The 16,402-nt window shown below is 67.7% G+C and overlaps 1 protein-coding gene across 1 annotated transcript; it reads right to left on the bottom strand.

The window, feature by feature from the left end:
- Positions 1 to 1,045: 1,045 nt before the first annotated feature.
- On the bottom strand, positions 1,046 to 8,071 carry IGFBP4 (insulin like growth factor binding protein 4). Its single transcript, XM_054176771.1, has 4 exons — positions 7,696 to 8,071; positions 2,114 to 2,268; positions 1,821 to 1,955; positions 1,046 to 1,537 (listed from the first exon to the last, which is right to left on the bottom strand). Exons 1-4 carry the CDS (start codon positions 8,054 to 8,056, stop codon positions 1,409 to 1,411), a joined length of 780 nt encoding a protein of 259 aa, XP_054032746.1. The 5' UTR covers positions 8,057 to 8,071; the 3' UTR covers positions 1,046 to 1,408.
- Between the last annotated feature and the right edge of the window lie 8,331 nt (positions 8,072 to 16,402).

A 16,402-nucleotide genomic window follows, 5' to 3' on the forward strand; every position in this document is an offset into this window, starting at 1 on the left:
ACCAGCACAAATGCCCCCTTCTTTGGCACGCTGGCCAGGGCAGCCAGCATGGACACTTCTCACCCAAAAGGCCTTTTTTTAGGTGAAAAATTTCCAGCTCAGGTTCGAAAAAAGAAAAAAGAAAACCAAAACCAAAAGAACCAAAGGGGAAAAGGGGAAAAAAAGGCAAAAAGCAACAGCTACAAAGCCAGAGAGAATTTCCCAGCTGAGAACTTGGTGCTGGCCAAATCCACAGAGCCCTTCACCGAGATGTTCCAGAAACTCATCCTGCTTTGGGCACCTTGGCCAAGTTGGAAGCAGAGCAAACAGAACCCGGAGCTGGCGGTGCCCAGAGCGCTGAGGCTGCAGGAGCTCAGCCTCGAGGCCACTCCTGAGAGCCCCACCAAGGACACTGCTGTAAATATTACACATCTTTGGGGGATAGAAGGGGGGAAAGGCAGTAAAAGAAGCCTCTTCCTGCTGGGAAGAGATTCCTGGGCAGCCTTCACCCCCCCCGGCCCTCCCCTTTGGACCTTCAGTGCCCGAGGGCCGTGGGGTGCCAACCTCCTTGGGGATAAGGCAGGGAGGGAAGGGGCTGAGGAATGCTGCGGCCAGCAGCTGTGTCCCTGCGGGGCAGCAGGCTGGGGCTGGGCCATGGGGCAGGCAGCAGCTGGGCCGGGGGCAGCAGCGGGCAGGGGGAAGGTCTCTTATTGCTCCGTGTGGCTGTGATGCCCGTGGCACACACACGCTCTGGGGGAGGGGGGTGGTAGGAGGGCCCCAGGCAGGTAGTGGGGAGGGGTCTCTCTGAGCCTCCCAAGTCCTTGCCAGGACAGCCAGGGAGGGCAGGATGAGGCACTTCTCCTGCTGCCACACGCTGAGCTCCGGCGTGGACGGCAATGCACTGTGGGCAGGGGTGCCAGCCTGGCACCTCATGAGGTGCCAATGTGTCCATGGCTGCCTGCTGGGCCAGGCTGGGCTGAGGCAGCAGGCAAGCCTCTGCCACAGCTGCCAGGCTCCAGGTGCCCCAGCTGTGCCACAGCATGGAGGGTCCAGGGCACAAGGTGAGGGGGGGTCACCTCAGGGCAGGCGAGCAGTGGCATCATGGGTGCTGTTCCCCCACTGCACCTGGGCAGCCTGGCACCAGCCCCAGGGCAGCATCTGTCCAAGAAAGTGTCCGTGCGGGTGGAGGAGCCGCTGGGGCGTGCCAGGGGCCCCTCAGCAGTGGCAGTTAGTGGTCAGGGCGCGGGCAGCGGTGCCATGCCCCGTGCCAGGGGCAGCCTGTGGCGCAGAGCACGGCGGCGGCGCGGGGAGCGTGCCAAGGGTCCTGCGGCAGCGGGGAGCCGCTCCGCAGCCACCTCCCCTCCTCTCCTCCCGGCCTGTGCGGCGCCCCTGGGTGTCCTGGGCACGGCGGGGGGCACCGGGGTGGCGCTCACATGCTGTCTGCCAGCTGGTGACAGTCCAGGTCCCCCTTCAGCTCCAGGAAGCCTGGCAGCTTCACGCCGGTCTTGCGGTCCACGCACCAGCACTTGCCCCGCTGCCCGTCCAGCGCTGGGTGACACTGAGGGCACAGCCTTGGTGAGGGACACCCAGCCTGGCCCCCGCAGCCTGCCCGCTCGGGGCACTCAGGAGCTCTCCCTGGCACCTTTGCCACCCCAGTCCCACCCCAGGGCTCTTGCAGAAGGCCTCACAACATCCAGAGGATGATTCCCACCCACGGCAGGAGCCCGGGATGGGCTTTGCCACGTCCCGGCACTGGCACCATCCGTCTGTGCCCCCTCCCAGCCTCACACTGGCACTGCAAAATGCCCCAACTTGAGCAGCGCCCCCAGGCCCTCTCCTACCTGCTTGGGGTGGAAGTTGCCGTTGCGGTCGCAGTTGGGGATGGGGATAACGTAGAGGTCCTCATGGGTGCGGGTCTGGGAGGCTGCCAACCTCTCCAGCGCCCGGTGCAGCTCGCTCTGGCACGAACCCTGTGCCTGCAGGAAAGGAGGGGTTGAGCCGGCAGCAGGGCTGCATCCACCCAGCACCCTGGGTCCCCCAGCACCACGGGTCCCCCAGCTCTGCAGCGCACCCCGGAAGCACCAATCCTGCCCTCCCCAGCCCGGTGCCCGCCGCCGTGCCCCGCGGTGCTCACGATGGGCCGCGCCTCCTCGCGGTGCTGGGGGCTGCCGCTGCTGCGCATCTTGTTGCCGTTGTTGACTCTCTTCGCCTGCTGCTTCTGCAGGCACTTGCGGTCGTGGATGCTGCAGGGGCTGAAGCTGTTGTTGGGGTGGTCGATCTCCTCCTTCTCTGCAAGGACACACGGCGGGGGTCGGGGGGGGTGTCAGTGCCACAGCTGCAGTGCCCCCGTAATGCCCTGGTGCAGCTGGTACTGCCAGACCCCACATTGCCCTCCTCAGTCCCCACGGGTGTCACCCCCAGCCCCGGGCCCCAGGCCGAGCACTGGGAAAGGCTCCTGGGAGCCCTTGCCACCATCAGCCACAACTCACAGGCCCCTTGCCACGTGTCTGCTACTGCAGGGCTGCCAGAGCAGTGGGCAAATGGCACCAGGGTGCTACAGGGCACACGGGTCCGGCTGTGCCCCTCGCCAGCCACATGGCACCGGACCCACTGGGCTGGAAGGTGACCCTGGGATGCACACCCAGGCAGACCTCAGTGCCCCCCTCCAACAGCTGCCTCCGAGGAGCCACAGTGGGAACAGGGGCACCGGGACGGCACCGGCGTGGTGCTGAGCTCCCGGGGCAGCGCCGGGCACCGCAGCCAGGAGCGGAGCAGCGCTCTGCCGTGGGGCACAGCCCCCGCAAAGACATGAAAGAAATTCCTGGAATAAGAAAAGTTAATCTCCCGCGGGGCCGATCTGAAAAGGAGGAGCTTGGCAGCCTCGCCGCGCCAGGAGCGCGGCCAAACTGCGATCCCAGATGTTGGCAGCTGGACGCAGCGTCATGAGACCCGAGCTCTCGGCGCGGCTTTAGTGCTTAGGCGGCTGCCAGTCCCTCCGGTTTGGGGCCCAGGAAAGCTCTGTGGAGAGCGGACAGCCGGGGGCTGGGGTCCTGCCTGTGTTTGGAGCCACGTCAGGCACAGCCCGAGGAGCAGTTTGACTCCCAGCCTGCCTGGGCTGTAGGAGGAGAGCAGCCAGGGCTCCCTGCCCGAGCGCATCCCTGCCCGAGCTCATCCCTGCCCGAGCTCATCCCAGGGCTGGGACTGCACTGGGAAAAACCTTCCCAGCTGGGGCCGGGGGTGGTCTTGACGCAGCACGGATGGAAGCACCCAGGGGCTCACAGCACCGGGGATGGAGGCTGCCAGGATGATGCCCAGCGCCAGCCCTTCCCACGGGCAGGCAGCACGCAGGGAGTGGGGTCGGATCCACAGTCTGCTGCCCGCAGCAGCCCCACGGAATCCCGGCCCCGGTCTCCCACCGGCACCTCAGCAGAGGGCTCCTGGAGCAGCTCCCAGCAGCCTGGTTAAAGTTCACGGCGAAGCCCTGATCAAAGCTTCTCCTTGGTTCACTTTATTTGCTTTTTGCTTAATCTGTCAGTTTTTTTCCAGGAAATGGCTCATGCCCTTGAAATTTGAAACACAAACCCAAAGACTCCAGGACCCCGCGCAGAGCGATGCCAGCCCCGGCGGCACTAACCGGGGGGCCGTGGCGCAACGCGGGCGCTGGCAGCAGAGCCCAGGCAGGGGCTTGGGGGACTCCTTCCCTCCCCTGCCTCCCCCCTGCACGCAAGGAAGATCCGGGAGGGAGATTTGGCACCGCTGGGGACCACCATGCCGAAGTCTTGGCACCTCCGTGAGCTGCTCCTGTGCCACGGGAAGGCAGGACCAGGAGGCACCAGCCGCTGCCCGCTCTGCCCCGGCCCAGCCCGGGACCCCTCCTCCCCCCGCCAGCCGCCTCCAGAGAGTCCAATCCCGGCTTAAGCAAAACCAGATGCGGCTGACGTCTCCGTAAGGTCACATGAAGCGCCGGTGCCTGCGGGCAGCCAGGCAGCTCCTGCCAGCGCTCAGCTCTGGGGACAGGGCTCTGGGACCCGGGACATGCCAGCTTCAGGACCCCTTCCCGCAGCAGGGATCGCTGCAGTCCTTGGGGTGATTTTCCCACCCACCCCCAAGTGACACGCAGCAGCTCGGGGGGGCTCTGACCTCCCCTGGCAATCCTCCGGCACTGGCTGGAGAAGGAAGCTCCTCACAGTGAGCACAAAGCCACGGACAAGGCAACTTCTGTGGAGCCTGGAGCCTCCCCCCAGCTCCCAGTGCAGCCCACTCTGCCCCAGCCCCTTGGCAAGCACCAGCTGGATGCCAGCCCAGCAGCACTGATGCCACTGTGGTGCCCTCGAGTCCTCCTGCACCTCTTTCCCCTCTCCTGCTCTGTGTGGCAGCCTCGGCTGTGCAGGGCACCCATGCAGCAGCCACCAGCACCCTGGTGCTGCTGGGCATGAGAGAGGTTGTGCCAGCAGAGAGGTGCCCGGGCAGCAGAGGAGGACAGGCAGAGCAGAGGGGGAGTCCCTGCTTGGCAGAGGGCTGGGGAAAGCCTCCCCTCTGCTGGGTTGGGGATGGAAGCAGGTGCCAAGGGGTTGGGCACGGGTGCTGCCCTCACTGGCAGCACAGTCTGGCCACCTCGTCTTGGCAGGAGGAGGGTTTCTGCCCGGGCTGCGGACAGGAGACACAAATGAGTCATTCAGCGTCGCCTTCAATTAGCAGCAGCAGCAAACGAGGCTGGCCGCAGGCTGAGCTCCCAAGGAGCACCACAGGGCTCCGGCTCCACCGCGCGGCTCCCGTGGGAGGAGAGCCCAGCGGCAGTGGGCAAGGCCCTGGGGCTCTGTGTGAGACAGGGACAAGTGTCAGGGCCGCCACAGCCCCAGTCCCCAGCGACCAACCAGACCCATGCCCCATGGGCCAGAGGGGACACATCCAAGTGTCTGTGGCCGACTCAGCACATGAGCCACGGTGGGTGCCAGCACCATCTGCTTCCCTGTCTGACACCCCTGGTGTCACCTGTGGGTGGCCCTGGCAGTGCCAAGGCACAGCACCGGATCTCTTGGCAGCCTCGATTTGGCAGGCAGCAGCACAGGGAAGTCTCTGCTGTCCTGCCAAGCACTGGCCCCGGCAGAGCCAGGGCTCGGGGGGTGGCTGGGCACCGGCTGGCAAACCTGGCCCATTCCATCCTGCAGGGCACGCTGCTGAGCCCTGCCGTGCCCAAAGGCGGCCGAATGCATCTGCACCTCCAGCCTGGCACCTGGTGTGAGCCCGAGGGAGAAGTCAGGGTGCAGGACAGGGAGTCAGGATGCAGATACAGAACCTTTCCTGCAGGGACCAGGACCTTGCTGGGAGCTGCACTCACCCCAGAGTGACCCGAGTGTGGGCATCCTCATCCCAGGGGACAGATGGGGCAGGGCAACAGCCTTGCCTGCCCCCCCCCCCCCGACAGGGCAAAAAAGGGGCAGTGAGGAAGGCACGGGGGGTGGCTGCCAGCAGAGGCTGAAGCCAGCCTGTCGCTGCTGCCTGCGCAGCTGGGGCCGGGACAGCGCAGTGCCTGCCAGCCGCTGCGCAGCGCTGTAACAGGATCCGTTCCTGCTACGGCAGGCAGGAGGGATGAGCGCAACTCCCGCGGGGTCAGTCCTTCCCAGACATAATTAATTACCCAGCATTAAATCACTCATCATGCGTGCTGGGGGGAAGTGTCCTCACCTCTTCCCGGCCGCCACGCCGGGCTTCAGACACCGCCTCCCCGGGGCACTCGCGGGCTGGAGGCTCCTGTTGCAGGGCTCCAGTTGAGCACTGGGATGACCCAGGAGCCAGCCCAGAGCTGGCACGGCTGGCAGGGTCCTGCTCAAGGTACGCAGACCCCCAGCCACAGGAGAGGGTCTTGAGTCAGGAGAGTGGGCAGCCACTGCCTCGCTTCGAGAGGGTCCAGGCAGCAAGCAGAGAGGGTTTGCCCTGACCTGGGGCAAGGAGGCATCATCCAGCCCCTGCTGATCCCAGCCCTCTCCCACTGGACACCCACTGAGCCCCAAGGGCAACTCCTCCATACACCCCTGCCCCTAACCAGGCATCTAATTCCCTTCTGCTTATGCAGAGGGCACACAACAGATGCAGTGCCCATGCCAGGGTGCCCTGGCTGTGCCAGGCATGGCTATGCTGACAGAGATGGAACTCAGCTCCACATTCCCACTGGCTCCAGGCTGCCAGAGCAGGAACCTGCAGCTTGGACATCCCAGCAGGGCTGCACGGAGCAGTGAGTGCTGTGTCCTGCTGGGCTGTCCCAGGTGAAGAGGCTCCCTGCTGCCTGCTCCCCTGTCCTGCCACCTGTGATGCTACAGGTGGGCACAGTGCCCAGCGGGCAAGCCCGGCTCCCACGGCCACCCACCCAACCCCAGCAAGGCCAAAACACAGCGGGAAGGAAGGGAAAAAACTGCAACTCTGTTTCCTAAAGGCTCTGGGAAAAAATGCTGCGTTACAGGGCACAGCCAAAACCAACAGCCCTTGGCAGCTCCACACAGCCCCGGGCCAGGCAGCCCAGACAGCTCCTGCAGGATGTGGGATAAGGAGAGACAGGCAGGGCAGGGGGCTCCGCGGCAGAGCCCACGCTGAGCACTCCCAGCCAACTCCTGCCCATGGAGAGGGGCAGGCAGAGGGGCCCAGCCTCAAAGGGTCCTCCTCACCACGGGGACATCAGCAGAGCCGCCAGGGAGCAGCCGTGGAGGAGGGAATGGAGCTGGGATCCAGCCCTCAGGCAGACAGGGACAGACCCTGCTCCAGCCCCGTCTGCCCCAGGTGGCTGCGTGGACACGGGGCCAGGCCAGCTCTGGACTGTCCCATGGTGGGATGCTGCTCCCCAGCTCCAGGGGACATGGTCCCCATCACATCCTGCAGGACAGGGAAGGGGGAGCACAGCATCCAGTCCCACAGGACGGGTCTCACATTCAACCCCTGTGAGCAGCTCCACTCCCACTGCCAAAGTCATGGTGAGACCTGCACAGCTCTGGGGCTGGGCTCCCTCCACCAGCTCAGTTCCTGGCCCTTAGACCCTGTTGGAGTATCATGAGGGTGGCACTGGGACCACAGTCAACACCTACAAGAGGTTCCTGGGGCAGATACTTGCAGGCAGAGCCTGGTTTCTCTGGCCTGGCCCTGCTGGCTGCTGGCACCCTGCTGCCCTGTCCAGCTGCAGGCAGGACAGAGCCCTTGGCAGCACCCAGAGCAGCGCCCAGGCCAAGCTGTCTGCGAGGGACGCAGGTGCCCTGAGGCCTCCCTCCCATTTCCTCCCAGCAGCAGCCAGGAGCATCCCAGGGAAGGGGCAGCACAGAGGTCACCAAGAGTTTCCCCAGCAGCTGAAACCTGTCCCCAGGGACCCTGGGCTGTTCTGCCATCCAGGGGCACTCTGCAGCCAGGCCATGGCGGGTGACAAGTCCCTGTGAACCACTCCAGCATGTGCCATGCCACTGCCTGTGCCCACAGTGGGTAAGGATGGCACAAGTGTGACCCACACAGCTCATCACCGCTCTCCCCAGGACACATATGCCCATCCCTGGCTGTCCCACTCCATCCCAGCCTGCCGCTGGATCCCTCTCGAACCCCCACCCCACTCCCAGCCCCACATCCCTACCTCTTGCCAAGCAAGCAGAGGGCAGGTTGGTGCCAACGGGGGAGCAATGCCACCAACCCGGCGGGGGTCGAGGCCCCACGGGCACCCACCCAGCGCCCCGGGACCGGCCTTACCTGGTGGGTGGAGGCTCTCCTGGATGGCCTCGACGTCGGCCAGGTCGGTGCAGACGCCCTGGCCGTGCATGAGAGTGTGGAGGGGCCGCGGCACGCCGCGGGGGGGGTAGCAGCGCAGCCCGGCCCCGCAGCGGGCGGTGTAGACCCCGCAGGCGGTGCCGCGGCCGAGGGCGCAGGTCGCGCAGCAGCCGCAGCCCGGTTCCCGCACCAGCTCCGCGCAGCCCTGCGGTGCTTTGCAGCGAGCCAGCCGCTCCTCCGAGCACGGCGGGCACTGAATCGCCTCCTCCCCGCCTCCCGGCCCCGCCGCCGCCGCCAGCAACAGCAGCAGCAGCGGCAGAGCCCGACCGGTGCCCCCGCGCATGGCGGCGGCCACCGCTTCCCCGGCCCCCGCTCCGGGCCCGCTGCGGGCGGCGCTGGGCTGGCGGCGGGCGCGGGGCGGCGGCAGCGGCGGCGGCGGCTTTATGCGGCCCCTGGCCACACCTCCCGCCGCCGGCACCGGGGCCACCGGCGGGGCCGCCCCCGCCGCCACCGGGAAGCCATAGGGGAGAGACGCTGCCCGCCGACGGCGGCTTCGGCACCGGGGAGGGAGGATTCAGTACCGGGGCTGCCGGCGGGGCAGCTCCGATGCCGGAGAGCGCGGAGACCCCCGGCCCTGCGTCCTCCTGAGCCCCCTGCCCCGCAGACCGGCGGCCGCACCGACGCCCATCCCGGTTCTGAGAGCAACTGGGATGACCTGGGAGAGGGGACACACCGCACGGGGACACACGGCGGGGACTGTGCCCGAGCCCCCCAGCGTTGGGCAGCCTCGGGGTGGGCTGGGGGCTTCGGGGTCCCCGGCAGGAGCAAAAGCGCTGCCGGCAGCAGCATCCCTGGCAGCTCAGCCCCGGCTGCCAGCGACGCTCCAGGGCACCCTCCGTTTCCCTGAGCCGCCCCACCCCGGCCCCGCGGCCGCTGGCTCCCCGCTTGCCCTGCCCGGCCCCGCACTGTCCCGGGATAAGTTGAAAGGTGCCGGCATCTAGTGGCTATTCAGGAAAACCGGGAGCGGGCTGGGAGCCCGAGCTGCCTTCCCCGGCACGCCGGCCCCGCCGGTCCCCGCAGCGCCTGGGCAAGGGCTACCGGGCACCACGGCGGGAGGTGGCAGGCTCGGCAGAGGGCAGGGACCAGGCTCTGTGCCCGATGGGCGACATTTTGCCGAGCATCCCCCGGGGGCCTGATGAGCCCTGAGCTACCCCCAGGGGCATCTCAGCCAGCGCCAGGCAGGGGGCAGCCAGGGGGGACCTGCCCGGATGCACCAGCACGGCCTCACTACCCCTGCCCTGTGTGAGCTGCCACGGTGCCCTGGCAGGCCTGTGCCACACGCACCAGGCTCACTGCTGGGAGTGGCAGGGGGGCAGAGACTCCCTCATGCTACCCAAGGGCAGGACAGGCTGCAGCAGGACTGGCACAACGATCTCGTGCCATGGGATGAGGAACTTTGTCCCACAGGCCCTGGCACATCCAGGTGCTGGTCTGAGAACCCCAAACTCATCTCATGGGTGAGTGCATCTAGTGCTCGAGTGGCAGTTTGAGTCTCAGGTGCCAGCACTGGCTGCAGGGGCTCCCAGCAACCTCTCTCCTGTGCCAGTGAGCCGGGCAGTGCCAAGCATGCAGGCAGGACACAGGCAGGCAGAGTCCATGTGCCCTGTGGTCCACAGCTCCCCTCCCAGCTGGCACAGGGCCCAGCAAGGCATCAGCACCCAGCGCTGCTCGGGAGCCCCTGCCCCGCCTGGCACTGCTGCACAGAGTGGCCATGACTTGGGGCAGAGGCGCCAGCCTTGGCATGGCGTCCAAGGGGGGACCAAACCCAAACAGGTGCCCAGCCCTGCCCGGGTGGCAGCTCCTTATCAGGCCTTGGCAGCGCCGCGTGCCCGCCGGGGAGGCTGTTGTGTCTGCAGGCAGAGGCAGCAGGGCAGTGCCAGCGGCTGGCGAGGCCTGCAGGGCACACAGCCCCAGCTCCCTGTCCCAGCACCATCCTGCACCATGGGGAGGGGCTGGGCTGCTGCACCCCACAGCTGTGCCACCCCCATCCTCTGGCATGGGGTTCAGTGCTTGGCACACAGAGCTCAGTTCTCGGTGCCCTGTGACAGGGCAGACCTGTGCCCCCAGCCCGGGGCTCTGTGGGCCCCCAGCACCTCCTTCTGAACCTCCTGAGGCTGATGGCAGGGGGGAGGGACGGGGGGGGGCTCAGGATGTTTCCCTGAAACTCCCCCAGCAGGCTCTGAGGTAATCCCCAGCCCTGGGGAGAGGCTTCAGGTCACACAGGGCAGGGACAGAACTGGGGCTGGGGGCTAGAGATGGCTGCAGACCCCCAGCCAAGGGTGTCCCTGAGGAGCTGGGGATACTCAGGGTGGTCTGTACCCACAGTGGCACACGGTGAGTGCACAGGGCACAGGCGTGGCACCCACTGCAGGACGTCGCCCAGGGTCTCACAGCCCCCTCCCCAGGCTCTGTCCTCTCCTGGCACTGGGCACTGGCGGCCGGGCAGACCCTTCAGGGCACCCAGCTGCTGTCACCGCAGCCGACCACCCCTGCTGGCAGCCAGCCCCTTCCTCCCCTGCCCTCCTCCCTGCTTTTATTCCCCATTTCCAGGCAGCATCTCTCCCCTGCCCTCCCACGCCTCAGTCCCAGTAGCTCCTCCTGGCCTTGGCTCCCTCCCGACCCTTCCCGGCTGCCCTCCTCGCCCCTCGCCAGCAGGGCAGAGGGTGACTTGGCTGTATGGGTGCTCAGCCCCCGCCGGATGCGGCCCGGGGGGCGTGTCGGGCGGTGCGGGGGCCGCGGTGATAACAGCGGGAGCCGGACCAGGGCCAGAGGAGCAGAGGGCGGGCGAGTGGCAGGAGCCAAACACCCCTGCCCTGGGCAGCCCGGCCCCGGGGCAGTGCCATGGGGTCCAGCAGCCCCCAGCACCTCCTCTGCACGCTCTGCATCCTCTTGGTGCTGGCCGGGCACCTGCCCCCCGCCACGGCCCAGTGGTTTAACCTGGTCTCGGAGGATACCACAGCGGACCCGGGCACCAGCCCCGCGGCCCCCGCGGCCCCCGGACAGGACAGCGATGAAGGTAGGCACGGTGGGTCGGGGGCACAGCTTCCCTGGCACCCCCAGCTCCTGCACCCCGGCAGGGAGGAGGCATCTCCAGCGTAAGGCTGGAGGGTGACTCACGGGGCGCCAGGGTGTGGGGCAGCTTGGTGGCACCACTGCAGCCACAGAGAGTGCTGGGACTGGCAGTGCTGTGCCACCCCGCGCCCCCCCCCCCCCCCCCAGCCCTGGCACCTCCTGCCCCATCGCCCCTTTGCTCCTGCAGACGGAGACCCTCTCGGTGTGGAGCCCATGCGGAAGGTGCCACTGAACAAACCTCCCCTGGCCACAGCCCCCAGGCGCCGGGAGCCCCTCGCCAGGGGGGCAGTGAGGGGCCCGGGCCATGCCCCACCACGCACACGAGGCCAGGTGCCATTCCCTGGGCAGCATCCCCTCCCTGCCCCCCCCGTGCCCTCCCAAAACTCCCCAGCTGCTGCTGGGCTCCTCCTCACCTCCCCCCTGTACCTGTGCCCTGCTCTGGCCCCAAGCCCTGGCTCAGCTGCCTCTGCCCCCTCGGAACGGTGCCACAGCAGCTCTCAGTGTCCCCCCCGACACAGAGCAGCTCTGTGGGCAGCAATGGCTGCGGGAGGGTCCCACGTGCCCCCCGGGACCCCCCCCCCCCACTGCCATGCCCTGCACTGAGCTCTCCTGTCCACCCCAGCAGCACCAACCCACGGCCACCCCGGAGATCTTCGAGGGCAGTGCTGAGGAAGAGGAGTTCCTGCAGATCAAGGTGGTGCAGGGGTCCTGCTCCCCACGGGGGCTGCAAGGGGCAGCCTGCGATGGGCACCCACCTGAGGGGCTCTGGGGCATGTGGGCTGGCAGGGTGGGTGAGATGGGAAGGGGATTCAGGGGTCTCACACTCAGCCTCTCCTCTCCTCTGCACAGACAACAGCGAAGGAGCTGCCCCGAAGGGTGCCCCCGCCCCCGGAGGTGGACCCTGCTCCCCAGGTGCGAGGTGGGCACAGGACAGCCGTGCCAGACCCTGCAGCCAGGGCTGCCATCCCCACAGCTCCTCTCTGTCTCCTCCAGGTGCACAACAGCTCCAGCTGCGTCTGCCCCGCACGTCCTGGCCCCCCTGGCCCCCCTGGCCCGAAGGTGAGGTGGGCAGAGGCTCGGGGGCACGGGGACCCACGGGGGCACAAGGTCTCAGGGGGAGAAATGCTGCAGCTTTGCTGGCCAGGCAAAGCCTTTTCTGCTCAGAGTTGGAACTCTCAGTCCGGGATCAGGGCTGGGGGAGGCTGAGGCGTCCCCGGGCAGGGGGGCAGGGAGTCCCCCGCAGGGGGCACGGCCGAGGAAAGAGCCAGGAGCCAGGCTCTGTCTTTGCCTCGCAGGGAGAGAAAGGTGACCGAGGGTTCCCGGGGGAGAGAGGCCAGCCCGGATCCTCCGGGGACAGAGGGAAGTCCGGCAGCCCGGGGCAGCCAGGTCACCAGGGGCCCCGCGGCCCTCCAGGTCCTCCAGGACCACCAGGACCCCCAGGACCCCCAGGAACCTGGGGAGCCAGGAGCCCAGCTGCACTCTCTGCACTCCCCAGGGGGTTGGAGAACGAGGTGAGTGATGGCATGGGGGGCACAGGCTGGCAATGCCAGGGCACGTGGATGATGCCAGTGCTGGCTGCAGGGTCTGGGATGGGGAGGGCTGGGGCGTGGGGCCATGGGAGGGGGCAGCTCGGGGGAGGGGCAGGAGATGGGTCAGGAACATTTCACTGACTCTGCTCTCTGCTTCCTCTCTCCCTTCAACTCAAGAAGCAGCTGGGAGGGTCTGCAAGGAACCCAGGACCCCCAGGCCCCCCCGGCGTTCCCGGCCTGCCCGGACCCCCAGGATACCCAGGACACGATGGCCCCCCGGGGGTCCCTGGGCGGGATGGGCAGCCAGGACCCCCCGGCCCACCCGGGGCTCTGGGACCACCTGGGTTCCCGGGGACCGAAGGACCTCAAGGATCTCCAGGCTCGGCCGGGCCAGACGGACCCCCAGGGCCACCAGGGCTCCCAGGGCCACAAGGTCCCCCCGGGCTGCCTGGGCACGAAGGACCCCCTGGTGCCACAGGACCTGCATCACTGCCTGGCAAACCAGGGCTCCGGGGGGAGCCAGGGTACCCCGGACCGAAGGTAAGGGGGTGCCAGCCCAGCCCATTGCAGGGCTCCAGGGCTGCCCCAGCCCTGCTGCTGCAGGACCTGGGGGTCGTGGGGGGCTGAGCCCCCGAGCTCACCACCCACACGTGTGGTCTGGCAGGGCGAGAAGGGTGAACATGGACTGCCAGGCATGCCAGGGAGCCCTGGCAGGACAGGAGAGACAGGATCCCCGGGCATGCCCGGGCCCGTGGGGCCACCAGGGCCACCGGGGGACTACAGGGTGAGTAGGGGTCTCCGGGCTGGGGGTGGTGAGGGCTGGGGGGCAGTCCCACGCTCACCCCAGACATCCTCTCCTCGCAGTGTGACTCACGCCACGCAGGGCACCGCGGGCCGGCCGGGCCCCCCGGCCCCAAGGTGAGCCAGGGCAGGGGCACTGCGGGCACCAGGCGCTGGCAGCGAGGGCATGGGGGGCAGCACCACCCATGGCTGCGCCCCAGAACCAAACAGCCCCACGGCAGCTGCCACAGTGCTGTGCCCAGGGACCCCCGGAGCCATGGCACTGACAGGAACCTCTCTGCTTCCCTTCCAGGGAGAAAAGGGAGACCCTGGAGAGAGGGTTGGTAGCCACGGGCACTGCACTGGCACGGGGGGAGCTGGCTGGGGGGTGCCCTTCCTACACAGTGCCCTGTGTGTGAGCCCCCATGCACACACACAGGGCACACCCCGTGCCCCCCACCCCCCCCAGGCTCTAACCCTGCCTCCCCCAGGGGTGCTGCTATGGGGAACAGGAGTGCAAACCAGGCCAGAAGCCCTTCCCCAGCACTGGCAGCCAGCCCAGCTCCTGGGTGCCCATCAGTGGGTACCAAACCGTGAGTGCTCAGAGCTCGTGGGGCCCCAGATGGCATGTGGGGTGAAGGATGGAGAGGGGGAGGATGGAGGGATGAAGAATGGAGAGGGGGAGGATGGAGGGATGAAGGATGGAGAGGGGGAGGATGGAGGGATGAAGGATGGAGAGGGGGAGGATGGAGAGGGGGAGGATGGAGAGGGGGAGGATGGAGAGGGGGAGGATGGAGGGATGAAGGATGGAGGGGGGAGGATGGAGAGGGGGAGGATGGAGAGGGGGAGGATGGAGAGGGGGAGGATGGAGAGGGGGAGGATGGAGGGATGAAGGATGGAGGGGTGGATGGAGGATGGAGAGCAGGAGGATGGAGATCAGCCTCAACCTTCTCTGCAGGGCAGCAAAGAGGATGCAGAGATCTATGGAGCAATCATCCCCCACGTGAGACCTGGCACCAGGCTGCCCCCCACGCTCTGCCCTGTCCTGGGGGGTTGAGCCCCAGGAGGGGAATGGAGTGGCAGGGGGAGGGGACAATGATGGGGTGTCTTACAGCTGCCCCCCCAAAAGGCAGCATCAAAGTACCCCAGTCCAATCTCCACACTGTTCTACTGCAGGGCCCTCGAGGTCCCCCTGGCCCCCCCGGCCCCCCCGGGCTCCCTGGCCCCCCTGGAGCACCAGGTTTCCTCTACCTCAATGTAAGTCCCAGCAGAGGCTGTGCACCCACCCGTGCCAGGGCACCCACCCGTGCCAGGGCACCCACGTGTGTGAGTGCATGGCACGAGGGGCTGCCCACACCCCCCCATCTGTGCTTCCAGAGGGTTTACCCAGTCCGTGCCCAGCCCCCCTGCAAGCAGCCGGTAAGCCATGGCCACACTGCCCCCCGGAGGGACCTGTGCCCTCCCTGTGTGCCAGGGAGGGGGTCCCTGTGCCCGGTGGCAGTAAGGGGCTCCCCTTTGCCTTCACAGGCAGCCAGCAGCGCAGGCTGGGCCGCAGGTAAGGGCAGGTCCCAGGCGTTCTGAGCTCCAGCTTCCTGCCTGTGCCCATGCCACATCCCTTCGTGGGCACCGGGGCTGTGCCACCCTGCACGGGTCCCCTGGCACTGCCACCACCACATCCCTGCGGGGCCGGTTCCCACGGGAGCACCAAGCCCCTGCAGCAGGGCACCTCGTGACACCTCCCCCCACCCCCCTTCAGGCTCTCCAGATGCTGACACCCCTCGGACGGAGCTGCCAGACCCCGACTCTGACCCCCGGGTGCGTCCTGGCTGTGGCCAGGGGCGAGCCCCCCAGGCTGCCCGCCCCCCCCGCGCCCCACAGCCAGGCCGCGAACCTCTGCCTCCCCCCCAGCGCCAGACGTGGGTCTTCAGCTCCAAGGAGGAGATGCTGAAGCTGGGCAGCGCCATGCCCGAGGGCAGCTTGGGCTACGTGCGGCAAGGGGGCAGCGCCTACCTCCGGACCCCCGCCGGCTGGAGCCGCCTCCTGGTACCGCGCACCGAGGATGCCCCTCGGGGTGCCTTGCACAGAGCAGGGCACCAGGCTCCAGCCCTGGCAGCTGGCCCCGGGCCGGATGTAGCCCTGGGAAGGAGCTGGTTTCCCCCTAAGCCATCCTCTGCTCCTTGCCTTGTGCAGGTGGAGGGCTCAGAGTCCTTCTTGGCCGGTGACGACCCCTCTGCCTCCACCCCCCAGTACCAGGTGAGGGGGGCGGGCACCTACCGGGTCCTCTCATGTCCCAGCCAGGGGACAGAGCCCTCTGCCAGCTGGAGGGAGGCAGACCCCACAGGACTGTCCTCTCCTGTCCATCCAGGAGGCAAAGAGGGTGCAGACCAGAGGTCCTGATATGGCACAGCCCATGCCAGCCCTGACAGACTCAATGGTGAGCTTTGCCGTGGCTCTGGCCGTGCCAGGAGGGACATGCTGTGGAGAGGAGAGGTTGGCAGGGCAGCACCAGCCTGGCACACACAGATCCTGGGGCTGGAGTGGGTGCTGCACCAGTAGCACTCATGGCACAGGGATGGGTGCCCATGGCTGACCTGGGTCACATTACTCCAGGTCCAGAAGGAAGGACAAGGGCTGCCCCAGCTCCTGCCAACCACCATCGCCCCACGGATCCCATCAGTAAGCAATGCCCAGCCCCGGGGGTGGGAGATGAGTGGCCCAGCCACGGGAGACAGGGGAGAGGTGCCCAGGGAACCTCCCCATGCCCGGCTGGCACTGCCGGAGGCTCACACCCTCCTGGGAAGGAGGAGGCAGAGCCCTCCACACCTGGCCATGCCCAAACCTCCCTGCTGCCCTGCCCGCCCTCCCCAGCTCCGCCTGGCCGCCCTCAACGTGCCCCTGGCCGGCGACACCAGCGGGATCCGCGGGGCCGACCTGCAGTGCTACCGGCAGTCCCAGGAGGCTCAGCTCTATGGCACCTTCCGGGCATTCCTCTCGGCCCCCACCCAGGACCTGGCCTCCATCGTCAAGAGGACAGACAGAAACCTCCCCATCGTCAACCTGAAGGCAGGTACCCCCCCGCCCCCCGTGGGGGCCGCCGGTGGCAATGCCCTGCAGCCCCCGGTGAGCCTCGGCAGGAGGATCCTTGCCCAGTCCTGTGCTGGGGCTGCTGCACCCCGGCTGTGCTCCTCGCTGGTGTTCTGGGCAGCAGAGAGGAACCCAGAGGCAGTCACAGCTCACAGGTAGGGGGC

This window comes from Dryobates pubescens, chromosome 36 (genome assembly GCF_014839835.1).
Source record: "Dryobates pubescens isolate bDryPub1 chromosome 36, bDryPub1.pri, whole genome shotgun sequence".
In the NCBI taxonomy this organism is placed as follows: Eukaryota; Metazoa; Chordata; class Aves; order Piciformes; family Picidae; genus Dryobates; species Dryobates pubescens.